Source organism: Phyllobates terribilis, unplaced genomic scaffold (genome assembly GCF_046119375.1).
Source record: "Phyllobates terribilis strain yellow unplaced genomic scaffold, ASM4611937v1 Scaffold_1__5_contigs__length_1240528914, whole genome shotgun sequence".
Classification (NCBI taxonomy): domain Eukaryota; kingdom Metazoa; phylum Chordata; class Amphibia; order Anura; family Dendrobatidae; genus Phyllobates; species Phyllobates terribilis.
In genome coordinates, this window is record NW_027362761.1 from 500,087,516 (window position 1) to 500,114,409 (window position 26,894).

At 43.2% G+C, this 26,894-nt stretch overlaps 1 protein-coding gene across 1 annotated transcript in view; it reads right to left on the reverse strand.

Annotated features, from left to right (window-relative positions):
- Nucleotides 1-10,182: 10,182 nt before the first annotated feature.
- SLC30A5 (solute carrier family 30 member 5) overlaps nt 10,183-26,894 on the reverse strand; it is a 37,074-nt gene continuing 20,362 nt past the window's right edge. The window contains exons 8-16 of the mRNA XM_073680198.1: nt 24,415-24,585; nt 22,392-22,680; nt 19,840-20,048; nt 18,622-18,779; nt 18,216-18,345; nt 14,381-14,624; nt 14,064-14,290; nt 12,095-12,223; nt 10,183-11,098 (exon numbers count right to left, since the gene is read on the reverse strand). Of these exons, the coding sequence (XP_073536299.1) occupies nt 10,928-11,098; nt 12,095-12,223; nt 14,064-14,290; nt 14,381-14,624; nt 18,216-18,345; nt 18,622-18,779; nt 19,840-20,048; nt 22,392-22,680; nt 24,415-24,585 (1,728 nt within the window). The 3' untranslated portion in view covers nt 10,183-10,927. The remainder of the gene's footprint in view (nt 11,099-12,094; nt 12,224-14,063; nt 14,291-14,380; nt 14,625-18,215; nt 18,346-18,621; nt 18,780-19,839; nt 20,049-22,391; nt 22,681-24,414; nt 24,586-26,894) is intronic.

Here is a 26,894-nt window from a genome sequence, read left to right on the forward strand (position 1 = left end):
TGCCACACTGTTAGATCCCCGGTACAAAAGTAAATTTGCCGAAATTATTCCTGCCATAGAAAGGGATGCACGCATGCAGGAGTATTAGCAGAGACTGTTGCAGAATCTTACATGTGCTTTTCCACAAAACACCAGTGGTGCACGTAGTGAATCTCACAGTTCCAACTTGCCAACCGTGGGACCGTCAAGTGTTCAGCACTCAAACCGTAACAGAACCACAGTATCTGCTGGTAACATCAATTTTGCGGAATCATTTCACCACTTTTTTAGCCCATCCTTTGCAAGGCCACAGGAGACAAGAAGTCTGACACATAGTCAATGCCTAGAGACGATGGTACAGGAGTATCTCCAAGTAAACATTGAAGCCATGACTGTGTCACTGGACCCTTGCTCTTTTTGGGCTTCCAATCTGGATAAATGGCCGGAGCTAGCCACTTACGCCTTGGAGATCTTGTCATGCCCCGCAGCCAGCGTTCTGTCTGAACGTGTGTTCAGCGCTGCTGGTGGTGTGCTGACAGATAAGCGCACGCGGCTCTCCACTGATAATGTAGACAGACTCACGTTCATAAAGATGAACAAATCATGGATCCGAAACGACTTTTCTACCCCTGTGTCATCCTGGGGAGAGTAAAACCTTGATGATTGGTTAAAATCATCCTACCAACCGTTTTAAGCTTTCAAATTACTAATCATGTTTATCTGTATCTTGGCTGGAAAATAATTTGGGCTTTGTAGCAGTGTGCAGCACTGATTCTATTAGGCCATCTATAATAAGCTCCACCAGATTTAAAATTACTAATCATGTTTATCTGTATCTTGGCTGGAAAATAATTTGGGCTTTGTAGCAGTGTGCAGCACTGATCCTATTAGGCCATCTATACTAAGCTCCACCAGATTTAAAATTAATAATAATTTTTAGCTGCATCTAGCCCGGAAAATCATTTTGGGGCTCCGAGATGCGCAAGACACATAAGTGCCTTCTTGCTGCACTACCTGCAACATGACCCTCATATTGTCAGAATTCGAAGTAATCATGACTACTGGGTTGCCACACTCTTAGATCCCCCAAACTTTTCGATCAACCTTTTCATTTTAATAAAGACCAAAAAAATGGTCATTTTTGAAATTATAAGCATTAGCAGGTTATTGAAATCAAACAGTTTTCAACTCAAAACTTTATTCTAGGTGATGTTACATTTTCACATAGGACCCCTTGTTCGAAAGGAGCTTCTGAACTCTCTCGTCCATTGAATTTGTCAGGTTTTGGATGGTTTCTGCTTCAATTGTTTTGCATGAGGACAGAATACCCTCCCAGAGGTGTTGCTTAGATGTGAACTGCCTCCCGCCATCATAGACACTCCTTTTGATGATGCTCCAGAGGTTCTGAATGGGGTAGAGGTCAGGGGAGCATGGGGGTCACACCATAAGTTTGTCCCCTTTTATGCCCATATCAGCCAGAGATGCAGATGTTTTATGTGCAGCATGAGATGGTGCATTATCATGCAAAAAAACGATCTTGCTGTGAAATACACGGTTCTTCTTCTTGAACCATGGCAGGAAGTGCTGTTTGAGAAAATCCACATACATTATGGAGTTCATCTTTAGCGCCTTCAGGGATCCTAAAGGGGCCGACAATCTCTCTCCCCATGATTCCAGCCCAAAACATTACTCCACCTCCTCCTTGTTGGCGCTGTAGCCGTGTTTGCGTGGGGTGTCCATCAACCAGCCATCCTCCACTCCATCCATCTGGACCATCGAGCGCTGCACGGCACTCATCCGTGAACAAAACAGTTTTGAAATCAGTCTTCATGTAATGTTTAGCCCACTGGAGCCGTTTCTGCTTGTGTGAAGTGGATAGAGGAGGTCGACAGGATAGCGTATGTACAGCTGCAAACCTCTGAAGGACCCTGCATCTTGTTGTTCGGGGGACGTTGGAGGCACCAGCAGCTTCAAAAACTTGTCTGCTGCTATGACAAGGCTTTTTTGCCGCTGCTCTTTTAACCTGACGTAATTGTCTGTAGGAAAGAGTCCTCAATTTGCCCTTATCAGCACGCACACGTGTGTACTGTGAATCAGCTACATACTTCTTGATTGCCAAGACACTTCATCCTGATCATCGCACAATGTTGATTGTAGTCATGCCTTGACCTAAACACTCCACAATTTGTTGCTTCTCAGCAGCCGACACATCCTTTTTCTTTCCCATTTTGGCAGAAAATGTAGGCTGCTTAATAATGTGAGACAGCCTTCTTAAGTAGTCTTGCCTTTCATTGGACACACCTGCCAAACTAATTAGCACAGGTGTCTGCAATTGCTTACAGTGATATAAAGAGCCCTGACACACATCACCATCAATGAGTTTAACTGACAAACAAACAAATTCTTCCCTTATCACTCCTAAACACTTTTTGCATAATAATTTGGAACACAGTGTACATGTGCTTTTCCACAAAACACCAGTGGTTCACCGTAGTGAATCTTACAGTTCTAACTTGCCAACCGTGGTCTGTATGGAGTTGTTCAATAAAGGGCCCAAAATTAAGATAACATAGATGGGAGAGGTCTCTATGAATAGGAATTCCTAAGTATTTGATACCCTGTGAGGGCCAGGCAAAGGGAAAGTTGGACTGGATGGAATCCTATACGGATTTGGGGAGGGAGACATCGAGGGCCTCAGACTTCGCTGCATTGATTTTAAAATTTGACCATGTAACAAAGTGATCTATTTCAGCCATAACAGCAGGGATGGATATATGTGATTGAGTGATATATACTAGGACATCATCAGCAAATAGAGAGCACTTGTACTCGGTGCCTCCCACCTCAATCCACCTAATATTGGGGTTATGGCGAATTGATGAGAGCAGGTGCTCCGTCACTAGGATGTATAAGAGAGGGGACAGAGGACATCCCTGCCTTGTCCCATTGGTGATTGTGAAAGGTGATGAAAATGTTCTGATGCACCCCCTGGGCCTTGGGACACCCGGAGCCGGACCCTTTTTGGTGGATGCTGGTGGTTGTAGTCTTCGTGGCGGCGACCCGGTTCCGTGGCTCAGGGTGGTCAAACCAGTGGCGGAACTATTTATGTGGTTTTGATGTTTAAATGTCCGACTATGCCACCCGTGGATTGCGGTCAGAGTGAACCGCCGCTGCAGGGCAGACCGCTGAGGCTGGTGTTGTGGGTGCAGCAGAGCGTAGCATAACTCCCCACGGGAGGAGTATAGCCTCAGGGCAGTGTATGCGGAGGATGGGGGTGATGGTGCAGGGCAGCAGCAGTAACGACACGGAGTCAGTGATGCAGTCCAGGGCCTTTACTCACAGTTCTTATTATCCAGACCACGTCTGCAGGTAACGGCTGCCCACGTCGTACTGTGCTCACCAGGTGAGGGGCTCAGACAACTCCCAGATAACTTTGGAGCGCTTCACAGGACCCCCTTTGTGTGTCCTTTGTCTGGCCTTTCTTATCAACCCTTCTGTCCGGCTGCCTCGGGCCTCCTCTTGGTAAACTTGGCGCCAGTTTCCCTGACCCTATGTGGTGCCTTCCTAGCGGGTGTAGCGAGGGGCTGCGCCACATAAGATGTCACAGCCTCCGGTTTCTAGCTGAGGGTCGTTTCCTGCCTCCACTAGTTTCGGGGACCGGTCTCCCCCTTTGGCCTGACCCCTCCACGCAGGTGGATTCGGGCGTGCGGTGGCAACTCGCCCGTCCGCACCCCTGGGATCCCTTCATTCCTCGTTCCTGGAGCCTTCTCCGCTCCTCTTCCTTCCTTCTCCCTCTTCCAGGCCTGGGCCTCTGTTACTAGGCCCGCCTCCGGAGCAGAGCTCATGCAGAGCCCCTGCTCCCTCCCACTTCTGCTCAGACTTCTCTGCACTGAACTAAGATGGTGCCCACCTTTTATACTCCCTTCTCAATGCACCCAGGAACTGCTTCCTCCCTGCTCCTGCACTACAGGGTTCCCCTTCCTCAGTGTTCCCTCCCCCCACTCCAGCCAGGGACAGGGACTGTCGTGCCCATCTCAGAGGCATATTGGTCGCCCTGCCCCACGGCAATGTGGTGTAATGCATGCAGGTGTCGGGTCCTGATCCACACTCCATCCTTACCTGAGAGTGAGATATCACACCTCTGGGTGAGGTGCAATACCTCTGTAGCAACCGAGCCCTCAGGGTGCTACAGTTCCATTTATCTTCAGCCTAGGTGACGTATTGTGATACAGGGCCGAGATTTTGGCTATAAAAGGGTCCCCTAGACCCCTACCCCAAGCTTTTTAAGAGAATCATATATGGCGTGCCAGGAGACTCTATGGAATGCTTTCTCAGCATCCAACGAGAGTATCTAATTACAAATTTTTAACTGCATCTAGCCCAGGAAATACTTTGTGCCTAGTAGCAGTGTCTGCTAGTCAGCGGATTATCCCGGCTGTTAAGCAAGCTACACCACCTGTAGTTTGGACACTTCATTTTTTCAAAGGAAATGCTTCGGGACCACGGGATACTCAGTGAAGAGCATCAGGAGGCACCCCAAGGCATAGGGGCTGGGACTGGCAGTAGGATGCCTTGCGGTGGACAGCCGAGCTCGATCCTTATAAAAGCTTTTTAACTGCAGCAGCTTTAGTGGACGCTACTGGAGCTGGAATTACGCGGCTGCTGGCATGAGACTTGCCCTCCAATAGATCCTTGTAAATGGATTTAAAGTGTATTCATTCAAATTAGAGAGACAATTTAAATTAAAAAGCTTAGAGCTGCCTCCACCACAGGGGGGCTCGCTCGACCCACCAGCGGACAGGCACCAGTATTGGGAGAGGGGGGCTGGCCGTCAGGGTTCACCGCGGCTCTGGCACAAACCCGGCGACACGGAGGTGGCACGGGCAGGAGCGGACTGAACGTGTCGGCTTCTCACTTTTTGGATTTTAGAAGGGCATGACATGCCTATATTTGTGTCTCCCCCTCCTTTTACTCCTCCACCTCTTTTCTTTTCGCATGACTATATGTACTTGTCACTTTTCCATGTGTTAGTTGTGTCTTCTGAGCAGTTTGTCAGCTTTTGGACACCTTTGAAGGTGTTTTCTATGTGTTTCTATGTGTTTTTGTTTGCCTGCCATTGGTTTTAACGGTGTTCGAAGGTGTTCGACGAACCGAACCGAACTCGAACACTACGGGGGTGGCTCAACACTACTCATCAGGTGAGCCTCGCTGCACTTTTAATAATCTCATCTCAGTTGGATAAGACCCTATTACGAAGGGTAAAACAATCACTGTCCAATTGGTAAGAGCTGATTATTGGTAACTATGCTGAGAATTTGCTGTAGTGATCGACATGAGCACAATAGATACAGTGGGTACGGAAAGTATTCAGACTTCTTAAAATTTTTCACTCTTTGTTTCATTGCAGCCATTTGGTAAATTCTAAAAAGTTCATTTTTTTTCTCATTAAAGTACACTCTGCACCCCATCTTGACTGAAAAAAAACAGAAATGTAGAAATTTTTGCAAATTTATTAAAAAAGAAAAACTGAAATATCACATGGTCATAAGTATTCAGACCCTTTGCTCAGTATTGAGTAGAAGCACCCTTTTGAGCTAGTACAGCCATGAGTCTTCTTGGGAATGATGCAACAAGTTTTTCACACATGGATTTGGGGATCCCCTGCCGTTCTTCCTTGCAGATCCTCTCCAGTTCCGTCAGGTTGGATGGCGAACGTTGGTGGACAGTCATTTTCAGGTCTCTCCAGAGATGCTCAATTGGGTTTAGGTCAGGGCTCTGGCTGGGCCAGTCAAGAATGGTCACAGAGTTGTTCTGAAGCCTCTCCTTTGTTATTTTATCTGTGTGCTTAGAGTCATTGTCTTGTTGGAAAGTGAACCTTCGGCCAAGTCTGAGGTCCAGAGCACTTTGGAAGAGGTTTTCATCCAGGATCTCTCTGTACTTGGCCGCATTCAGGTTTCCTTCAATTGCAACCAGTCGTCAGGTCCCTGCAGCTGAAAAACACTGCCCATAGCATGATGCTGCCACCACGTTTCACTGTTGGGATTGAATTGGGCAGGTGATGACCAGTGCCTGGTTTTCGTCACACATACCGCTTAGAATTATCACCAAAAGGTCTATCTTCGTCTCATCAGACCAGAGAATCTTATTTCTCATAGTCTGGGAGTCCTTCATGTGTTTTTGAGCAAACTCTATGCGGGCTTTCATATGTCTTGCACTGAGGAGAGGCTTCTGTCGGGCCACTCTGCCATAAAGGCCTGACTGATGGAGGGCGGAAGTGATAGTTGACTTTGTGGAACTTTCTTCCATCTCCCTACTGCATCTCTGGAGCTCAGCCACAGTGATCTTGGCGTTCTTTACCTCTCTCACCAAGGCTCTTCTCCCACGATTGCTCAGTTTGGCTGGACGGCCAGGTCTAGGAAGACTTCTGGTGGTCCCAAACTTCTTCCATTTAAGGATTATGGAGGCTACTGTGCTTTTAGGAACCTTGAGTAATGCAGAAATTATTTTGTAACTTTGGCCAGATCTGAGCCTTGCCACAATTCTGTCTCTGAGCTCCTTGGGCAGTTCCTTTGAGCTCATGATTCTCATTTGGTCTGACATGCACTGTGAGCTGTGAGGTCTTATACAGCCAGGTGTGTGCCTTTCCAAATCAAGTCCTATCAGTTTAATTAAACACAGCTGGACTCCAATGAAGGAGTAAAACCATCTCAAGGAGGATCACAAGAAAATGGACAGCATGTGACTTAAATATGAGTGTCTGAGCAAAGGGTCTGAATTCTTATGACCATGTGATAATTTAGTTTTTCTTTTTTAATAAATTTGCAAAAATTTCTACATTTCTGGTTTTTTTAGTGAAGATGGGGTGCAGAGTGTACTTTAATGAGAAAAAAATTAACTTTTTAGAATTTACCAAATGGCGGCAATGAAACAAAGAGTGAAAAATGTAAAGGGGTCTGAATACTTTCCGTACCCACTGTAAGTATTTTACACAATGTCAAGGCGGTGTTACCACAGCATTACAAGTGTAGGATAGAAAAGGTTAATATTAGTCTGGTTTAAATATTAGATATAACCGATTTAACATCAGATAGGTGCGGTCTGACACCCAGCACCTCCACAGACCAGCTGCCGGATGTAAAACAGTGAGCTGAACCGCAAAGCGCAGCTTCATTCAATCAGCGGCGGCCGCTGCCGGGTTCTGCATGGTGGAAATTTCTTTGAAGAAGAGCTGTTGTGCAGGACCTGGTAGCTGCCGCCACACTATGAATGGCGTGGCGCTTTAAACGTCTGTTCAAAGTGTTTACATACGGCAGCTTCCAGAGGAAATAACAGGTGATCGGTGGTGGCACCGCGATTGTCGCCACCAATCCTATGAATAGGTCATCAATGTCGTAATTGGACAACCCCTTTAAATATTTTATAAATGTTCAACTCAATGCAATGGGTTACCACGGCAGCTGGAGGCCTGCTGAAGGGTTCCCATTGCTACGATCTGCGTATTTCCGTGAACCTCAGCTACTGGCTGATCTTTATAGGAGACCGAAATTTTCTATATACACAGCAATATTGTGGTTTAAGTCCCTTAAGTCACATATGTACAACTCTGGCCCGCTAGTCAAATCTGGCCCACAGGGTGAGTATATTTTGCCCGTGACAACAGGCAGGTCCTCAGCCCCCACGCCCGGCATTGCACGTTCAACTGTATTGTTATCTTGGAAGCAGTTTAATACATTTGAAGTCTTACTACTTTTTCAAGTTGAACACCACGATTTTCAATAGCTGCAGCGTATTGTTCTCATTGTGTCTCATTAGGAGGTTTTCTAGTAGTGCTGGATTTCCCCCTTTTTTATATACTGTATGGAGCACTATGTGGGGCCATCATACTGTATGGAGGACTATGTGGGGCCATTATTCTGTATGGAGGACTATGCGGGGCCCATTATTCTGTATGGAGGACTATGTGGGGCCCATTATTCTGTATGGAGGACTATGTGGGGCCATTATTCTGTATGGAGCACTATGTGGGGCCATTATTCTGAATGGAGGACTATGTGGGGCCATTATTCTGTATGGAGGACTATGTGGGGCCATTATTCTGTATGGAGGACTATGTGGGGCCATCATACTGTATGGAGGACTATGCGGGGCCCATTATTCTGTATGGAGGACTATGCGGGGCCCATTATTCTGTATGGAGGACTATGCGGGGCCCATTATTCTGTATGGAGGACTATGTGGGGCCATTATTCTGTATGGAGCACTATGTGGGGCCATTATTCTGAATGGAGGACTATGTGGGGCCCATTATTCTGTATGGAGGACTATGTGGGGCCATTATTCTATATGGAGCACTATGTGGGGCCATTATTCTGTATGGAGCACTATGTGGGGCCCATTACACTGTATGGAGCACTATGTGGGGCCCATTACACTGTATGAAGGACTATGTGGGGCCATTATTCTGTATGGAGCACTATGTGGGGCCATTATTCTGTATGGAGGACTATGTGGGGCCATTATTCTGTATGGAGGACTATGTGGGGCCATTATTCTGTATGGAGGACTATGTGGGGCCATTATTCTGTATGGAGGACTATGTGGGGCCATTATTCTGTATGGAGGACTATGTGGGGCCATTATTCTGTATGGAGGACTATGTGGGGCCATTATTCTGTATGGAGGACTATGTGGGGCCCATTATTCTGTTTGGAGGACTATGTGGGCCCATACTGTTTGGAGCACTATGCGGGGCCATTATACTGTATGGAGCACTATCTGGGGCCATTATACTGTATGGGGCCCTATGTGGGGTCCATTATTCTGTATGGGACCATATGTGGGGTCCATTGTTCTGTATGGGACCATATGTGGGTCCCATTATTCTGTATGGAACACTATGCGGGTCCATTATTCTGTATGTAGGACTATGTGGGGCCCATTATATTGCATGGAGGACTATGTGGTGCCCATAATACCATATTAAGCACTATGAGGGGCCCATAATACCCGCGAGCATGACAGCTTCATATATTTCTATGAGGCTATCATGCGCAGGTGACGCAAGGCCAGTCCGCGCGTTGTGATCAGAGATCAGACCGATGATCACGGATTTCTGAGAGCCCTTAAGGACATCAATGTGGCTGCCAGGATAAATCTGAATAAGGCCCCATTCAGACATCAATTTTTCACATCCAAATTTTATCGCTTTAGAAGTATAAATTTTACTTATTATAGTTTATGGGGCTGTTCATGTATCCACATATTTTTTGTGGACTGATTGGTCTGCACCAAAACATGGAGACATGTCTGATTTTGAGAAGAGTCACAGATGAAATTAGTCTGTGAGTCCTTGAAAATATCGGACATCACTCAGATGGCGTCCAGGTGTTGTCCGACTTATTGTTTTATTAGAAAAGCTTGAAAAAAAACAAAACACTTCTTATTGGACACAAAAATAACTGATACAACTGATGGCAAAAATGATGCAAAGACCAGAACACTGATAAAAATCTGATGCAAAATATTGAAGAAAAAAAAAAAAATACGTATGAGAAAAAGAAATCACTGTCGTTTTTTTTTTTTTTTTTTCTTTTACAGAAAATCAGATCGATGTTCATCCATCTTTGGTCCGTGTGTCCATGAGTGTGACGGTTTTTTTTTTGTGCATATAAGAAAAAGTTTCCAAACTTCTCCTACCCATTACATAATAATACTAATAAAAAAAATATATGGCCAGGATTTGGATGACATCTATGTGCTGTCCTTTGATTTCATGATCCCATTGACTTGACAGGGTCATTTTGAACTGCACAAATTGGAACAAAATCAGAAGTGTCTGGTTGTTTTTTTTTGTTTTTAAAGGACAATTGGTCCGCAGAGAAAAATCATCTTGGGTGTAGCATGAAATGTAAAACTAACAGGCTGAAGGACTGGTTGCTTTGTGTAAACCGTGTACATGCTTACAGTATAAGGCTCAATCAGACAGCTGGAACTGGCCGCAATTCACAAGACCTGCTGTGAGTTCGGGTCCTAGGTGAGGCCAGGACCTGCGGCCGTGATAAACCATATAAAATAAGGCAGCGACAGGAGTCCTGATCACAAATTGCGGACAAAACTTTTTTCCTTTTTAAGAGAAAACCCTTAAATACAGATATCAAATTGGCATCTTCAGTATAGAAGAATGAGGTTTCCTGGGAGAACGTCTTATAGTCTGGAGGTTTTATTGAACAATTATAGAAAAATAAAGCCTAATTATAAATATTCATCTCTTAAAGTCTCACATGCCTGTATAAAAGGAGCACTTTAGAATGAAGACATTGGTCCTTCCAACCTCCGGGAACATGAGCGCCGTGCATGGCTACATTGCTGACTGTCTGCAGACACCGACCACGTCATCCTGATTATTCTTGTCAATCTATATCCCCCTCCAAGTTCATTCAGGTGGAAACCTGGCCCAGACCTCGTACGCTGATAAAGTTATCTGGGCAGGCCACAAAATGTACATTTTACTGAAAAGGCACAATACAAAGGAAGGGAAAAAAGGGCAAAAGTAAAATATATTATATCCCATATGATAAACACGTAAACGTTCCATTTTTGTAGTTCTGTGCAATACAGAGGTAAATCCATTGTCTGGGTGGATGAATAAAAGTAAAAAAAAAGGAATGGTATATTGGTGGTCGCTTTTCCGCGGTGACGTCTTTCTGGTTTGACAGGTGCACAATCCACTCCAGGGTAAAGCCCCTCTTGTCCGAGATTAAGTAGTACATGGTAAATTCAGCTTTATATCATTGTATAAAAACATCCCGATTTACTCTACACAAAGACAAGAAAAAACTGATGTATAAAATCCGGGTCTATACAAGATATGATTCCTGTACACTTGGGCTCAAGACTGTGGTTCCCTTGTGGTACCAGGTAGAATACTGAGTGGGGGGCTGCCGAGCTGTCACATAATGTAGGTCCCATCCTTGTAATACTTGATGGTGTCCATCTGCTGGGTCATGACCAGGACTTCTTGAAAGCCGGTGCTGAGGCCAGACATGTGCTGGAAATAGGCCTCCTTCTCCACCTGGATCGTGAGGTTATTGACGCCAACGTCTTTCAGAACTGAAGTTACCTATAGGAATAGAAAGGTACGGGGATCATTTAAAATGCGTGAACAGATTGAAAAAAGACACAGGTCTATCGAGAGCAGCATCTCTCCATCACTTCTACATTGTCTATCACTAGATTATTGATAACCCACAATACCAATTGTGAGAAAAGCATCCATCACTTTCCTAAATGCTGTAATAGGATCTGCCATTACTACCTCTTGTGGTAGGACATTTCACAGTCTGACTGCTCTAACTGTAAAGAACCCTTTCCTATTTAGCCTTTCTTCCACGAGTAATGTCTCCTGTAGGGAAGGCGATTATAGCAGCTAAATTGGAAAGGTTTCTTTACAGAGTAGTCTCAGACTGTGGAACGCTTGACCGCAAGAGGTGATAATGGCAGATACTATGTCAGCATTTATGGCCATCCTTACAATCACGGACAGGTCAGATCCACCAGAGTGACAGTCGCTGTTTGTAGTATCTCTTTGCTGTAGCAAGCAAGGCATAAAATAAAAGCTGTAAATCCTCTACCATTGCCCATATGAGAATCTGACCTCTAGCTCCTGAGATTAGTTCAGAGAAGAGCTATCAGGATGGTGAGCAGACTGCAAACTATGTCCTACGAGGAACGGTTAAAGGATCTGGAAATGTTTAGCTTGCAAAATAGAAGGCTAAGAGGAGACTTAATAGCTGTCTACAAATATCTGAAGGGCTGTCACAGCATAGAGGAATCATCCTTATTCTCCTTTGCACATGGAAACACGAGAAGCAATGGAATCAAACTGAAAGGGAGAAGATACAGATTAGATATTAGAAAAAACTCTTTGACAGTGAGGGTGATCAATGAGTGGAACAGGCTACCACGAGAGGTGGTGAGTTCTCCTTCAATGAAAGTCTTCAAACATCTGTCTTGAGATGGTTTTGTGAATCCTGCATTGAGCAGGGGGTTGGACACGATGGCCCCAGAGGTCCCTTCCAACTTTAACATTCTACGATTCTATTAATCTGTATTATACCTGTTGAATGATCCGCTGTTCCACCACATCTGACATCACTTGCACGTGTATAGTCCCTGCAACGATAGAGGCAGAGTGGCGCCAAAAATGTGGATCCCGATAAGAGATCAGACCATCGATGTTTGAGATCTGTAGGAAGAACATGCTATTTCACTGGCAGCTCATGAATCTAGTATAGAATCATGAAGTTATGAATCGGGTCCATAAAACGTAAGGCGCAGACAAAATACTGTACTGAATATATGTAGCCAAGGAGGAGTAGATCATAGCAGTGCTTCAGTTTATTAATGCATCAGTGTATGTGATATTCAGAACTTTCTATTTATGCTGGGAAGCATTGCCATAACTTATACTAAGGCCTCCATGAATGAATGGCAGATCATACAGTACCTCCCTGAATAATAGATATAGCACACCCACACTGAATGATTATCTGGGGGTAAGGCTACATTCACACATCCTTTTTCCACGTTTCGAGCACAGACCGCGATGCACGGAGCAGCTGTGGGACTCCAGAGCTGAACTCACTGTCACTCTGCGCATCACAGTCCGTGCTTGAATCGTGGCACAAGGATGTGTGAATCTAGCCTTACCCCTAGATAATCATTTTATGTGGGCTGCCTATGGCAGAGCTGACTGACTCACATGACTGAGATAATCAAGAAAAAAATGTAATGTGATATCTGCAATTTAGGGTAATAGGAATAAGAAATATTCTACAATTTCTACCATTGTTTCTTCAATACAAGATTGCAGTAAGAATAATCAAACTTTCATTGATTTGAACTGTACACTACAAACAAAATTCAACCTATTCAAAGTGGATATGTCACCAGAGGAAGTTGGTGTACTTACTTCAAAAATATATCCCAAAATGACTGTAAAAATATTTTTTTAAAGGTTTTCCCCCCATATGATATTTAAATGAGAATCTCTCAGTCTCTAGCTGGACTCAAAACAGGCTCAATTTAATATTAGGAAAGAGAACTTTGGAAAAAATATAAATAAAAACCAGTCTGATAGATTTTGAAAGTAAGTACACCATTAGGTCTATTAGGTTTATTAGAACGAAAGGAGTTTTCTCAGCTTTTTAGGCATAATCGCACCATTCTCCTGCCTCCCTGCTTGCCAAGCTTGTGCTTGATTGACCGTTCGGACCAGAGGCATCATATGTGCTCTTTGATGCTTGGAGCAGAGGGAGGCATTGGAAATATGCAGGGGCGCTGAAGCTGACCAGCTGAAGAGCAGAATTAACAAGCTCTAGTGTAAGGTGATTTTAAGAGCTGTGCTCCTTGCTTCGAGATCGACTACCGTTAATCTACTGCAGAGGTGGTCGGTAACCTAGCCAACAAGTGGTAAACAATAAAATTAAAACTCCCTTTGGTCTTGGGAATGGAGAGGGATTTTATTAAGAAGCAAAATGATAAGTTGCTTGCTCTTATAAGCACTTTACAATTTTAATAATTTCCGAAGAGGAGCATAAATCTTTAATAAATTTATGCATTTTGCATTGTGAAATCCGGTGTCAGATCTGAATTAACACCCATTAGGCCTCGTCTGTGTGTAGACGTATATGAAAAAATAGCAGCGGTGTCATTGGTGTTTGGCTCGTGTGTCTGTTTTTACCATCAGTATTTTTTTTTTTCACAGATGGATTAATAAATTCCAAACTTTGCAATGTTAAATACAGACACACTGATGGATCCAAGCATTGTACGTGTTTTTCACAGACCCATAGACTTGTATTGGCCATAAACGGACATAAACATAACCGGTCTAACATAAACAGTCTGTGAGTGTTGCACAGACACACGAAAAAAACATGGACATGTGAATAGCACCATAGGTATAATAGGTACGTGTTGTATCCGTGAAAAGAACTGATAGACCACGGACGTCAGAATGAGGACTTGCATGTAGTAAATGAATAGCACAGAAAACCTGATAAGAAACAAATAAGTGAATTCACCTTCTCAAGCGCCACATTTATTCCCTTCTCAATTTCAGGAGGAATTCTCAGGAGGATCACTTGGCAAGCATCTTTCAGGAGAGGGAGGACGCTCCCAAATATCAGGACAGAAATGAACAGTGAGCACAGAGGATCTGCTATCAGCCAGCCAAACTGCCGAATCAATATGGTGGATACTATGACGCCCACGCTGCCAAGAGTGTCAGCCAGCACGTGTAGAAACACACCTGTAGAGAGAGAAGAGGTGTCACAGCAAACTACAACCCAACCTCTGACGCCACATCGTTTCAGAAATACGCCATGAAAGCTGTACTCACCACGCATGTTTGCATTCATTCCTCCTCCAGCTGATCCATGAGAATGACCATGGTTGTGCGCATGTCCGTGATCACTATGTGAATGACCATGACCGTGTCCGTGACTGTGTCCATGTCCATGGTGCGAGTGGCCATGATCGTGGGAAGAACACCCTCCTCCTCCGCGGGAGCCACCGTGGGAATGGGCATGACTAAAGGCACAAATACCAACGAGGTTGACAAGAAGGCCCCCGACTGACACTGGCTGTTGTGAGACAGAAGAGACAGTTTAGTATTTCGACTTATATTATCTGCAGACCCATTCACTTGCACAGGAGCCCAGAAGTTAAGGAAGTAGCCATTACTAAGCAGCCACCAGCTTTCTAGTATCCTACTTGATGGCATGTAATCTTCAGACTAGTGACTACTAGAAACCTCTGGCTGCCGCTTATCTCCTTGGAACAGAAGAATCAGGTATTTTGAAATTTAGCAGCCCCATACGTCTCTCCCCATCTGCCATTGTGAAGAGTCCGGTGACCCAGCACATTTAAAGGTTGACACGGATGAGCGAATAAATTTGTAGGACCTTGGTCCAGTAGCCACATCAGTATTCCATTGCCACCGTAAGGGTAGCTGTCTGAAATGCCTCCAAACTGCTTGAATACCCTGTGCCGCTTTGGATTCGTAAGCTCGGAGCAATGTCATTGTTGCATTGTGATACACAGATGACATCACATCAGCCTTGATAATCAGAAAAGGTAATATTGACTTTTAGGATTGCTACCTCCAATAAGTGGTGCTAGAGTTCCTGTCCTCTTCCTCTCTGAAGAGGCTATTTGCATATTTGAAGGAGCTGTCCACTACTCAGACAACCCCTTCTGAATCATGGTGTTTGCCTCCAATAAAATAATAACACCTATACTCACCTCTGGTGCCAGCACTGTTCCAGCAGTGTCAGCACTGACTCTCCCAGGGACTGCGTGACACTGTTATATCACGCAATCCCTGCGACCAATTAGCGCTGGCTTCACTACTACAGATGTAATTGACATCTGGAGGAAGTGGGAGCCGTGGCTGCTCTCTCGCTTCCTCATTTTTTTCCGGAGAAGGATACATTAAGTGAATACAGCTCTGATTGGCCGCAGTACTTGTGTGTCACGTGATCTCCGGGAGCGTCAGCACTGGCAACAGAGCCGAGTATAAGCGCTGTTATTTTACTGGGGGGAAACCTAGTGATTCAAAAGGGTAGTGGACAACCCATTTAAACTGCCAGCGGAGCATTGCATGGCCTAGGAGTCTATTTACGTCGACATGGAGCTCTCCACAAGGAGAAACATTCTTCCTTATATACACATCCTACATGATTCTGCAATGCATACATATTGAGGCATAGGTAATAACCTACATATGTGACACAGGAACTAGGATAATATAAAATATAACATTTATTGATGGATGAAGATAAAAAACATATATATACTAATAGGTGTACAGGAAAGAGTAACACAACAGAAAGGTCACAGGAGGGTAGTAGCTATTACATTATTTTCATACAGAAATCAATTAATCATAAGCCAGAACAGGACATAAATGTGCAACAGGGTCCCTAAATAAATTACAGAATAAAGTGCATAGTGCTGATTGTAAAGTCTATAGAGATAAAGACATAGTTACACAGTCATTGAAGAGGTGATTATAGCAAATAAATGTATGAAGCGAGTAATAAGATAGCCTATACTGACCCAGGTGACCAAATCCAACGCACGTTTCACCAGAGGCTTTGACGAGGATATGATGTCAGAGAGTGAACAAAGGATATTTAACAAGAATCAGGCCAATCACGGATGTGTATAATAAATACCTGATGGATCTCATGTGTTTGAGCATGGCGCCATGTCAAATGAGCCGAACGCTGCCGCCTCCCCATGGTGAGCTGCGGCTCCAGAGAGCGCAGGACATCCGGAGAGGGCAGGTGTTGGCGTGCGTGTCACCGTGGAACGCTGGAAGTGGAAATGATGCGGGTAGCGTCATTGAAGTGGATGGAGTTAGTATGTGCTCCACAGTTGGAACTCATATAGATAGAGAGAAAGAAAAGACGGTGTAGTGTGAATCAGTGAGTGTAAATGAAGGTAGAGGAGATGGTGAGAGATGACTAACAAAGGAATGGATGAAAATAGAAAGAAATATGTGAACAATAGTACATTCTTAAAGTGATAATGTGCAATTTGTATAACAAAAAGAAAATAGATCAACGAGAATGGTATGTTCAGTCATTTGTGCCAAAAGTATACATACATGTCAATAATGAATATAATGCCATAACTTCTGGTCTTCAGTTCTTTCGCCTGACGATTTATTCTTTGTCCATCCATCCTAGGAGTAGGCCATCCTCTTTCATGTGTTTCGTCATGTAATCTTGTCATATGTCTATTTATTGTTCCTATTTTTCACATATTCCATATATCCATTTTATATCCATTTTAAAATGGATATATGGAATATCTGAAAAATAGGAAAAATTTAGGAAAAATTATTGAGGCGCCTGCGAAGAAAAGTGCAGATAACTATACTCCCGCCATAAAGTGACAGGTGCTGTGAATGAAAGTGCATGGCGCTGTATTTGAGGTAAAAATAACATATAGACCTTAGTCTTGGTAGTGTCTGTGTAATGAGATCAAAATGATAATAATGATGCAGAAACAATAAATAGACATATGACAAGATTACATGATGAAACACATGAAAGAGGATGGCCTACTCCTAGGATGGATGGACAAAGAATAAATCGTCAGGCGAAAGAACTGAAGACCAGAAGTTATGGCACTATATTCCTTATTGACATATATGTATACTTTTGGCACAAATGACTGAACATACCATTCTCGTTGATCTATTTTCTTTTTGTTATACAAATTGCACATTATCACTTTAAGAATGTACTATTGTTCACATATTTCTTTCTATTTTCATCCATTCCTTTGTTAGTCATCTCTCACCATCTCCTCTACCTTCATTTACACTCACTGATTCACACTACACCGTCTTTTCTTTCTCTCTATCTATATGAATTCCAACTGTGGAGCACATACTAACTCCATCCACTTCAATGACGCTACCCGCATCATTTCCACTTCCAGCGTTCCACGGTGACACGCACGCCGACACCTGCCCTCTCCGGATGTCCTGCGCTCTCTGGAGCCGCAGCTCACCATGGGGAGGCGGCAGCGTTCGGCTCATTTGACATGGCGCCATGCTCAAACACATGAGATCCATCAGGTATTTATTATACACATCCGTGATTGGCCTGATTCTTGTTAAATATCCTTTGTTCACTCTCTGACATCATATCCTCGTCAAAGCCTCTGGTGAAACGTGCGTTGGATTTGGTCACCTGGGTCAGTATAGGCTATCTTATTACTCGCTTCATACATTTATTTGCTATAATCACCTCTTCAATGACTGTGTAACTATGTCTTTATCTCTATAGACTTTACAATCAGCACTATGCACTCTATTGTGTAATTTATTTAGGGACCCTGTTGCACATTTATGTCCTGTTCTGGCTTATGATTAATTGATTTCGGTATGAAAATAATGTAATAGCTACTACCCTCCTGTGACCTGTTGTGTTACTCTTTCCCGTACACATTTTAGTATATATATGTTTTTTATCTTCATCCATCAATAAATGTTATATTTTATATTATCCAAGTTCCTGTGTCACATATGTAGGTTATTATAGTTGCAGACACATGAACGTCTGATTATAGCCCTATATAGATTTTGAGTAATTATATTGAGACATAGGGTTAGCCCAATATATCTGGAGAAGACCTCTAATGATAAATGCACTTACTGTTAACATATCGGTATTGATGTCAGGTGGATCAAAGATCCGGCCCACAGCCTCAATAAACACAAAGAAGGAGATCACCACCAGGAAGAGGCCATTAATAAACCCGGACAGTATTTCCACTCGGCCGTACCTGAAATAATCACCAACAAATATGTAATATATAATGTTAGATATCCTATATAAAAGTAACATGGATATACAGTGCATTGTGAAAGTATTTGGCCCCCTTGAACTTTTCTACCTTTTGCTGCATTTCTGGCTTCAAACATAAAGATATAAAATTCTGATTTTTTTGGGAAGAATCAACAACAAGTGGGACACAATCGTGAAGTGGAACGAAATTTACTGGATATTTTAAACTTATAGTACGGGGACACGTCACCATACGACATCTATAGGTTCTTACCCATAAGAGAATATCCGTGTTGCTTTCCATCGGGTCATTAGTGCAGCGATAAGTCCCATGACGAGAGCAGAGCAGTCAAACAACATGTGGAAACCATCAGATAGCAATCCAAGACTATTGGTCCACACTCCATAGAAAATCTCCACAAAGGTGAACGCCTAAAATCAGATTAGCATGATGAATCCAACAGCAGAGGACAGAATATGGACCATGGCATTGGCTGTGCTCCCAAAAAACACACAGCCTGTTAAGACACACCTTACTCAATACTTAGATATTCCGCAATTAAAATTGCAAAACTAGAAGAAAAAGGTGTGGAGTTATGGAAATCACAGGATGTTACTGGTATGCAAAATGATGAAAAAATGGAAGCGTTTTCAAAAACATCTAGATTTATTCAGTATTGAGTATGAATGCCAAGTGCAGAAATCCCCGCACTTACACACCTTGGCTGGTTGTCTGAGAAATGTTCTGCCACGCAAATCATCAAGATCCGCTACTGGCAATTCCCTTTGTAATTGCCGACCAATGACATCCCAAATGTGCTCAATGGAAGACAACTTCAGAGATGCTTCAGGTCATAGTAGCACATTTAGACCTTACAGTAGCATGAGCAACATGTAACTTGGAGTTGTCATGCTGAAAAATGGCTCTTGGGACACTTTGGAGAAATGGCCGTACCACTGGCCCCTCATCCAATCAATGTACCGCCGAACTGTTAGCCTATTTGGCATTAAGACTTGAGGGGTGCATGGCCTAAATATGCTACCATGGCCTGCATTGTCTCCAGACATGACCCCCATCGAGCACATCTGGAATATCATTGGTCAGCGATTGCAAAGGGAGCTGCCAGCCCCGGATCTTGATGATTTGTCAAAGTGTATTCAGCATGGCAGAACATTCCTCAGCCATTAATGACCTCATTGACAGCAGCCAAGCAAGTAAGTGTAGGTACTCCTGTGTGTGCCACTAATACGTATTACTGATATGCAAATGATGAAAAAAAACGGAAACAAAATTTTCTAAATATTTTGATTTATTCAGTAACATTAACCCTGCGAGTTCCATAATGTTATAACTTTTCCTTCTTAGTGTTGCAATGTTGGGGAGTATATACACACTAAGCTGGGAAAGTCTTGATCTTTTAGCACAAAGGTCCACAGAGGTTGCTGTGTCTCAGTGACTGACATAAGGTTGCCCATCAGAAGCAGTACCCACCAGATTTAGACACAGGAAATAGAAGATCTGTCTGGAGTCATACTCTTCCAGAATCTGTTTTAGTGAATCCTTTATAAACCTCGGCATGGACGGGGATGTGCTGTGCAGGGCATCTCCCATGAAGGTATAGAGGGGTGTTCCCTCAGGCGAGTAGCCTACAAGGGTGCCTTTCTGCCCCTTCCTGGAGGCCGATGCCAGGATGTTTGCAGCTGTAGGATAAAATTACAACAAAACATTAAGTACATTGATATCCCGTATGTGTAGCAGAAAAACAAAAAGCACAAATAAAACAGCTGGTTATTCCCTGGATAGCAATGTGGTATATATCATGACTCTAGGTCGCATTGCACACAGCACGTCCTATAGTGTGAACTCCTACAGTCTCATTGTGCTTCTGTACAATATGTACCCCGGGTGCCATATATACAAAGCTTTTGGCATGGAACAAGCCATGTTTTTTTTCTCCTCTTAAGACTCTGTATAAACCTTCAAATAAAGTCAGAGGCGAGGTAAGAATTCATAAGTGTATAACCACTTCAATCTAAGTTTAGTGTAGTATGTAGTGAACAGTGGCAATACCCCTGGCAAAGCAAGACCAAGATCAGGAGACATTTTACCCCTGTAACCAGGGCTTTCATGGATGTTCTAGTTACAGTAGAAAATGATAAAATAAAAAAATAAATCGAAAGAGGCAGAGGGTATGAACAGATTGTGTTAACATAAATGAATTGGAATTCAGGCAGCAGTCACATTGTAGAACCCGTCGGGGGCTTCAGTTTGCATAGAGAGGTCAAATGGAGTCAAAAGATTAATAGCATATACACGGTTTGCCAAAAATTAAAAATGTAGCAGGCAACTCCTGTATATATTATTTAGAATAACTCTAAAAGATAATAGATATAGGGTTAATCTGTAGGTTAACAGCGTATGAAAGTGAGGCACCTGGGAGAAAATGAACTTTATTTCTCCAGGGAGCCACCAGCTTTCAGTCATAGAGGTGTGTCGGTGCGGTAACCATGTCACGACACGTGGACTGACAGCTCACTCTGCACAGATACACTCCAGCGACAGTTGGCAGATAAAGTGCACTCTCGGCCAGGGTCTGGGCAGGCAGTAGTGGCTGAGCTCCATGGAAACCAGCTGTACTCTGTAAAAGTTCCTACAGCAGGAGAATGACAGCAGATAGAAAGAACAACTCAATTGCAAACTTGCTTACTTTCATGCTGACTATATAACGAAAGCAAAATTAAAAAACATAACAATACCCCTTGAAAGGGACTGTCAGCACAGAATGACTGTTCAAACCAAGCGCAGGCGCTCAGTGCTTCACGACGGGGCCAATCATTTGAATACACTTTCCCACCTGCTAGTTTTCAATTTATCTGTGCCCTTCTCTGGCTCAATGAAGCCAGAGCTGTCAATCAAATACGGGGCCAGGGTGGAGATAGAGGGAAAAAAAAGCAGATGGGAAGGTGTACTGAAATGGTTGGCCCTGCAGTAAAACACCGAGCGGCGGGACATAATTTGAACAGTCATTCTGTGGTGACAGAGTTCCTTTAACTGGGTTGTCTGACACTTGAATAGATTTTTTTTCTAGGCATGGATGGTTTTAAAATACCACGCATGATTTAAAACAATAAACTAAGGATTACTCTCCTTCAACAACCCCCATGGATCCAGCACAGGCCGCTCTAGAGGTTTGCACTAGATCCTAAAGCAAAGTCTGCTCCATTCAAAAGTCATGAAGACTGCAGTCTATGATTGGCTGCAGTGGACAGGTGACTAGAAAAGCACGTCATTGAAGGTTTCTTTTTAGCTCCTTTCCAGTTACCGGACCGCTGCAGGTAATCACAGTTGCAGTGGTCCTGATGACTTCTCAATAAAGCAGACATCACTTCCAGAGCTGGTGCAGACCTCCTTTCGGAGAGGGGTTTACATCGGGGCTGAAAGGAGAGTATGCCACCATTCATGCCTAAAAAAAAAAATAAAAATGATTTCAGATGTTGGACAACTCCTTTGAATAGATACTCTTGACAAAGAAGTTAGTTTTCCATGAAAAATGTATTGTGACAACTATTATATCTGATACAGAATTATGCTGATACCAGAATGCAATCAACAGCTAGCTTGTCTATGGGCTGAAACATGTCATAGCGCCACTTAGTGGTCCGACGTTAGAACTGCAAACATTTTCAAGTTAGAGCTTATTCAGATGAAAATAAAGTAAGTTTGTATGCGGTCCATCTATGCCACAGACCACGCATGGCAGATTTGGACTGATGGTTTGTGTGGAAAAAAATAACAGCATGCACTACTTTGGCAAGTTTTACAGACCATAATAATGGATGGCCTTAGCAGTAAAGTTTACATACCACCATGTACATATAAATCCATTGCAATCAGATAGCAATTACCACTCATTATTGCAGAACACACACAAGGTAAAACCTGCACATATTCTGCAAGCCTCAGTATTACACATTACTGGAGAGCATGGGCTTGGATCACTACAGAAGAGAAGATGTGGACCCGTCCTTACCACTACTACTTACATAACAAGAAGAACATGGCGCTGACGACCACCCCTCCGGACAGCACGTGTTCAGTACTCGGCTGGTGCGCTGGTTTATTCATCGCTCGCAGCTGGTCAGTTATAGGATGAGTCCAGAAATTCCCCAGCAGCAACGCGCTCAGAGCAATGACGAAGAACCCGTAACGGGCACATTTTGATATTTCCATTTTAACAGCGCAAACAGACTCCACGTAGAAATCCAGAATCATGACTGAGAAAATGACGGTGACGAATGGCATTACTAGGGACCACCAAGACTCCACTTTGCTCTGAAATGAGGGAAAACACAACATTAGGACTTAGGAGCAGCAGATATATAGTTTATAAACTACCAGATAAAGACCTGAAAGTGTCCTGTTTACAAGGAACCTGTCATGTCCCTGAAGGCTACTAAGCTGCAGATATACGGGGTGATCTGCAGATTAACAGCGTTTTAAAGCTGCCCGGCCGCCGCACTGAAGACCGGCTACTGGGAGGAAATTAACTTTATTCCATCCGGAGCAGACAACTTTCAGTCATAGAGGCGCAGCCGGCGAGGATTACAGTCACCACTCAGTAGATAGTAAGTGGCGGTGGTAACCATGCCCTGGCCCTTGATTACCAGCTTGCTCTGCACCATGAAGTGCTTACAGTCGCCACTCACTATGTACTGAGCGGTGGACTTTACAACGGTGTTAACATGCAGATTAACCCAATATATTCATATAGCATTTGGGGATATGTCAGTTTCCCTTTAAGAGAACCTTTTACTACATTTTTCATGTTGAAGTGGGCATACGATGCAATAGTGACTACAGAGCAGAATAAAAACTTTTTTTTTTTTTAATTTTTATTTCACCTCTTTGTTGTGGAGATATTAGCAATGAAATTATTTGTCCCTTAACCCCTAATGAGTTAACTCTCCGCAACAGGGACTGCTCTGCAGCCACTATTGCATCATGTACTCAGTTCAACATGAAAACTTTGGTGAAAGGTCCTCTTTAGAAAAAGAAGTGTAAATTAAAAAATAACCAAAAGGTATCCTTTGTCATGTGATAAGTAATGTATGAACAACGACAATTAAGCGCTTCCATTGCCCTTGTTACAAGGGACTGTCCCTAACTGATCAAAGTGCTCCTCATTCACGATAATATCCAGGTATCATTTAGTTCATATATTTCCTGGAGGAACAACTGAGGCACAACAGAGTTTAATAAATGATGCAGGTATTCTAAATAGAAATGGAAGTATATACTAAAAGGGATCAGTCAAGAGGGTCGACACGTCCTCTGTAATGTTTATTATGGCAATGACAGGCGTACACCGTAGTGTTAGACTTTATGACTGGCTAAGTATTTGGACACTTTTTTCTTTTTTACTTAATGAACGTATTTTGGATTAAACACAGTTTTTGCAACTGGGTTTCATTAACACTTTAGCATCATTTTCCCTGTATAGACTCTGATTTGGACTGTCTATTGCTGGCTGCCGTATGAGCGAACAGAATCTGTCAGCGAGCTTGCTATGATGGGGAGTTTGTAACTCTTGTTTTTTTCTGAGCCTGTGTCAGCTGATTTATGACAAAATTAAATTTGAGCTACCTTTGTGACTATAAATCTGCTGAGAAGCTCAGAAAAACAGATAAAGGAGCTACATATTCTCCAGTCAGAACAAGCTCACTAATGGATCCTGAGTTAACTCATTCTGCAACCAACAACATGCAAGAAAAAAAAAGAAAAAAAGCCTGCACATGCAAATGGTGCAAATGTTTTAATGAAACCAGTTGCTGAAATTATGTTTAGTCCAAAAGTACATGCCTTTAAATAAGAAACTAGTCCCCAAAGATGTGGAGATCGTTTTAGTCATTTATTCCAAGCCATAAGGACAAATCAGTCTGAGAGTGAACTCACTGACATCTGGTTTCTCTCTTCTTTTATCTAAATGTAATATGTAAAAAGCAGATGTCGTCTGGACAGTCGTATAACACATGAAGTAAGGAGTCTACAGATGGGCATGGCGATTACCTCGGTAGTTGCAGTGAGTACGATGACCCATGGGCACAGCAATATGACCGAGACAAGGTGAGACAATGCCTGCAGACGCTTGGCTCCACCAATATCTAGAGAAAGCTTTCTGGAGGCAGCGTGGAAACCAACATTGAAACATAAAGCCAACACAAGCAACAGCACTCCGCCCTGAAAACAACAAGAAAACAGAGGCACGGCCATTAATACATCATTGTAATACAGAAGAGAGTCATAAAGAGACTGTACAGATCCAGACAAAGTGGAGAAGTAATGGAAGAAATGTGAGAAATGATCACATGCAACACAGCTTCATTAAGGAGGTATATCTGCACACGAGAGTAAGCAAAATCATCTGTTTTTGTCCAGAAAAAAATAAAAATTACCTTTTTGCTCTGTATTGGGTACTGCATTTCCGTTTTTAATATCCATACTGCATCTGGGTGTCCGTTTTATACATCCGTATGGCATATAGTTTTTACATGAACAATAAATAGAGGTCAAATGCACTTTCCTTAATCTTAATAATTGTGATAGATGTAGAAAAACATGACGTACAGATGGTAACTAGGGTTGAGCGAGTATGTTCTGTCCAAGTATGCTCGGGCCGAGCTCCGAGTATTTACAGCTGCTCGGTGATATGGTTGAATCGCTCCCGTGTGCATGATTTGCGACTGTTAGACATTCCTCACATGTATTAAAACTGTCAAACAGTCGCAAATCATGCACACGGGAGCGATTCAACCATATCACCGAGAAGCTATAAATACTCGGAGCTCGGCCCGAGCATACTCGGCGTAAGGGTTAATGGAACATACTCGCTCAACACTAATGGTAACCCATATTTTTCTGCACCCACTGACTTATGATGGGTGAGTCTGATCCGGAACACGGATGATTAATTTATTGCTTGGTGCGATTTCTTTTTACATTGAGAGCATTGGTCCATGTGTAAAAATATTTATGTGAGATACCACATTAGCATTGCATTGTGCTGTCTGCATACAGAATTACACGGACCGACTATACTAGGTCTGAAAGAGCCCTAAATGTGTAATAAATGCAGGTCTCATCTCTATGATCTGCATCTATCAACCTTGTCCAGCCTGATGGCCGCAGAAAGTTATTGGACAGGCGATGGGAGTATGGAGTCAGCCCAGCTCACTGTGCTACTCTGCTTCTATAACCCCCATACATGCGATTAAGACTTACTGAACTGGTTTAACCAAAGGAGATTCACAGTGGACAGGTCATGAGTGGCAAATACAGGAATACCCTTTAATGTTATGTGCCCATGTTGCGGAAATGAAGCAGAAAATTTCTGCTTCATTTCCGCATGTCCTCTCCCGGAAAAACGCATGCGGAATTGCCTTGCGTTTTTTATTGCATTGTATAAGGCAATTCCGCTTGCGGAAACGCAAAATTAATGAACATGCTGCGGATTTTTGAACGCAGCATAAACGCTGCGGAAAAATCCACAGCATGGGCATAGAACTTGCGGATTCTCATTGGGGACCATGGGATGCGGATTAACAAGCGTTTTACAAGCGTTTCTGCTGCGGAAAATCCGCAGCAAAAACGCTTGTAATCCGCAACGTGGGCACGCAGCCTTAAGGTGAACAGAGTGGAGTTGCAATTCTCAGCACAGCAAGTGACCTGGAGTGACTCTGCACAGGAAAAAGGCCAAAAGGACATTAATATAATTATTACCAAAAATGAAGGAGGATTAAAGTCCCAAACTATCATCTCATATATCGTATAGCACCATTGATGGCACAATCCAAGCAGAGAAAAGGAACTATAAAACTTGATAACTGCTTGAAAAACTACAGTGAAATCATTAGTGGACAATAATAAATTGTATTCCTTAATCAAGACACCAAGTCAGCTCAGCTGAGCGGTGTACTGCAGACCGAAACTGGAGCAGAGAGAGGCACAGAGCCGGGGCAATGGGAGCAAGGTGGGCATCTGGTGTTGTTTTTTTTTTGTTTGTTTTTTATGGCCATGGGGGTCTCCGGCTGGACATGGGGAGGTTGTGTGGAGGCTCTTAAGGTATGTATGGGGCAGTGTGTCTGCGCTCAAACGGTATATAGGGAGAAGTCTGCATACTTAATATTGAGCAGAATTAAGTGATACAATTAATATTAATATAAAGTAATTATAGTTAAAATTAATATTAATATTGAGCGGAGTTAATTTCAGCCTATTGGTTCGGCCCTCCACAACAGTCACGGTCTCTCATGTGGCCCCTCAGGAAAATTAATTGTCCACCCCTGGTATATAGCATACCTAAATTCATGCTGCGGGCACCATGTGCAGAAGTAACCCACACTCCAACGTGCGTTTCACACGTTCGCTTCCTCAGGGAGTGAACGCGTGAAAAGCGCGTTGGAGTGTGAAACAGAATGCCCTTTTCATGGTTTAGTTACCTTATGAATTCAATCTTATTTGACACCTCAATATTTATTACCTAGTTGCAA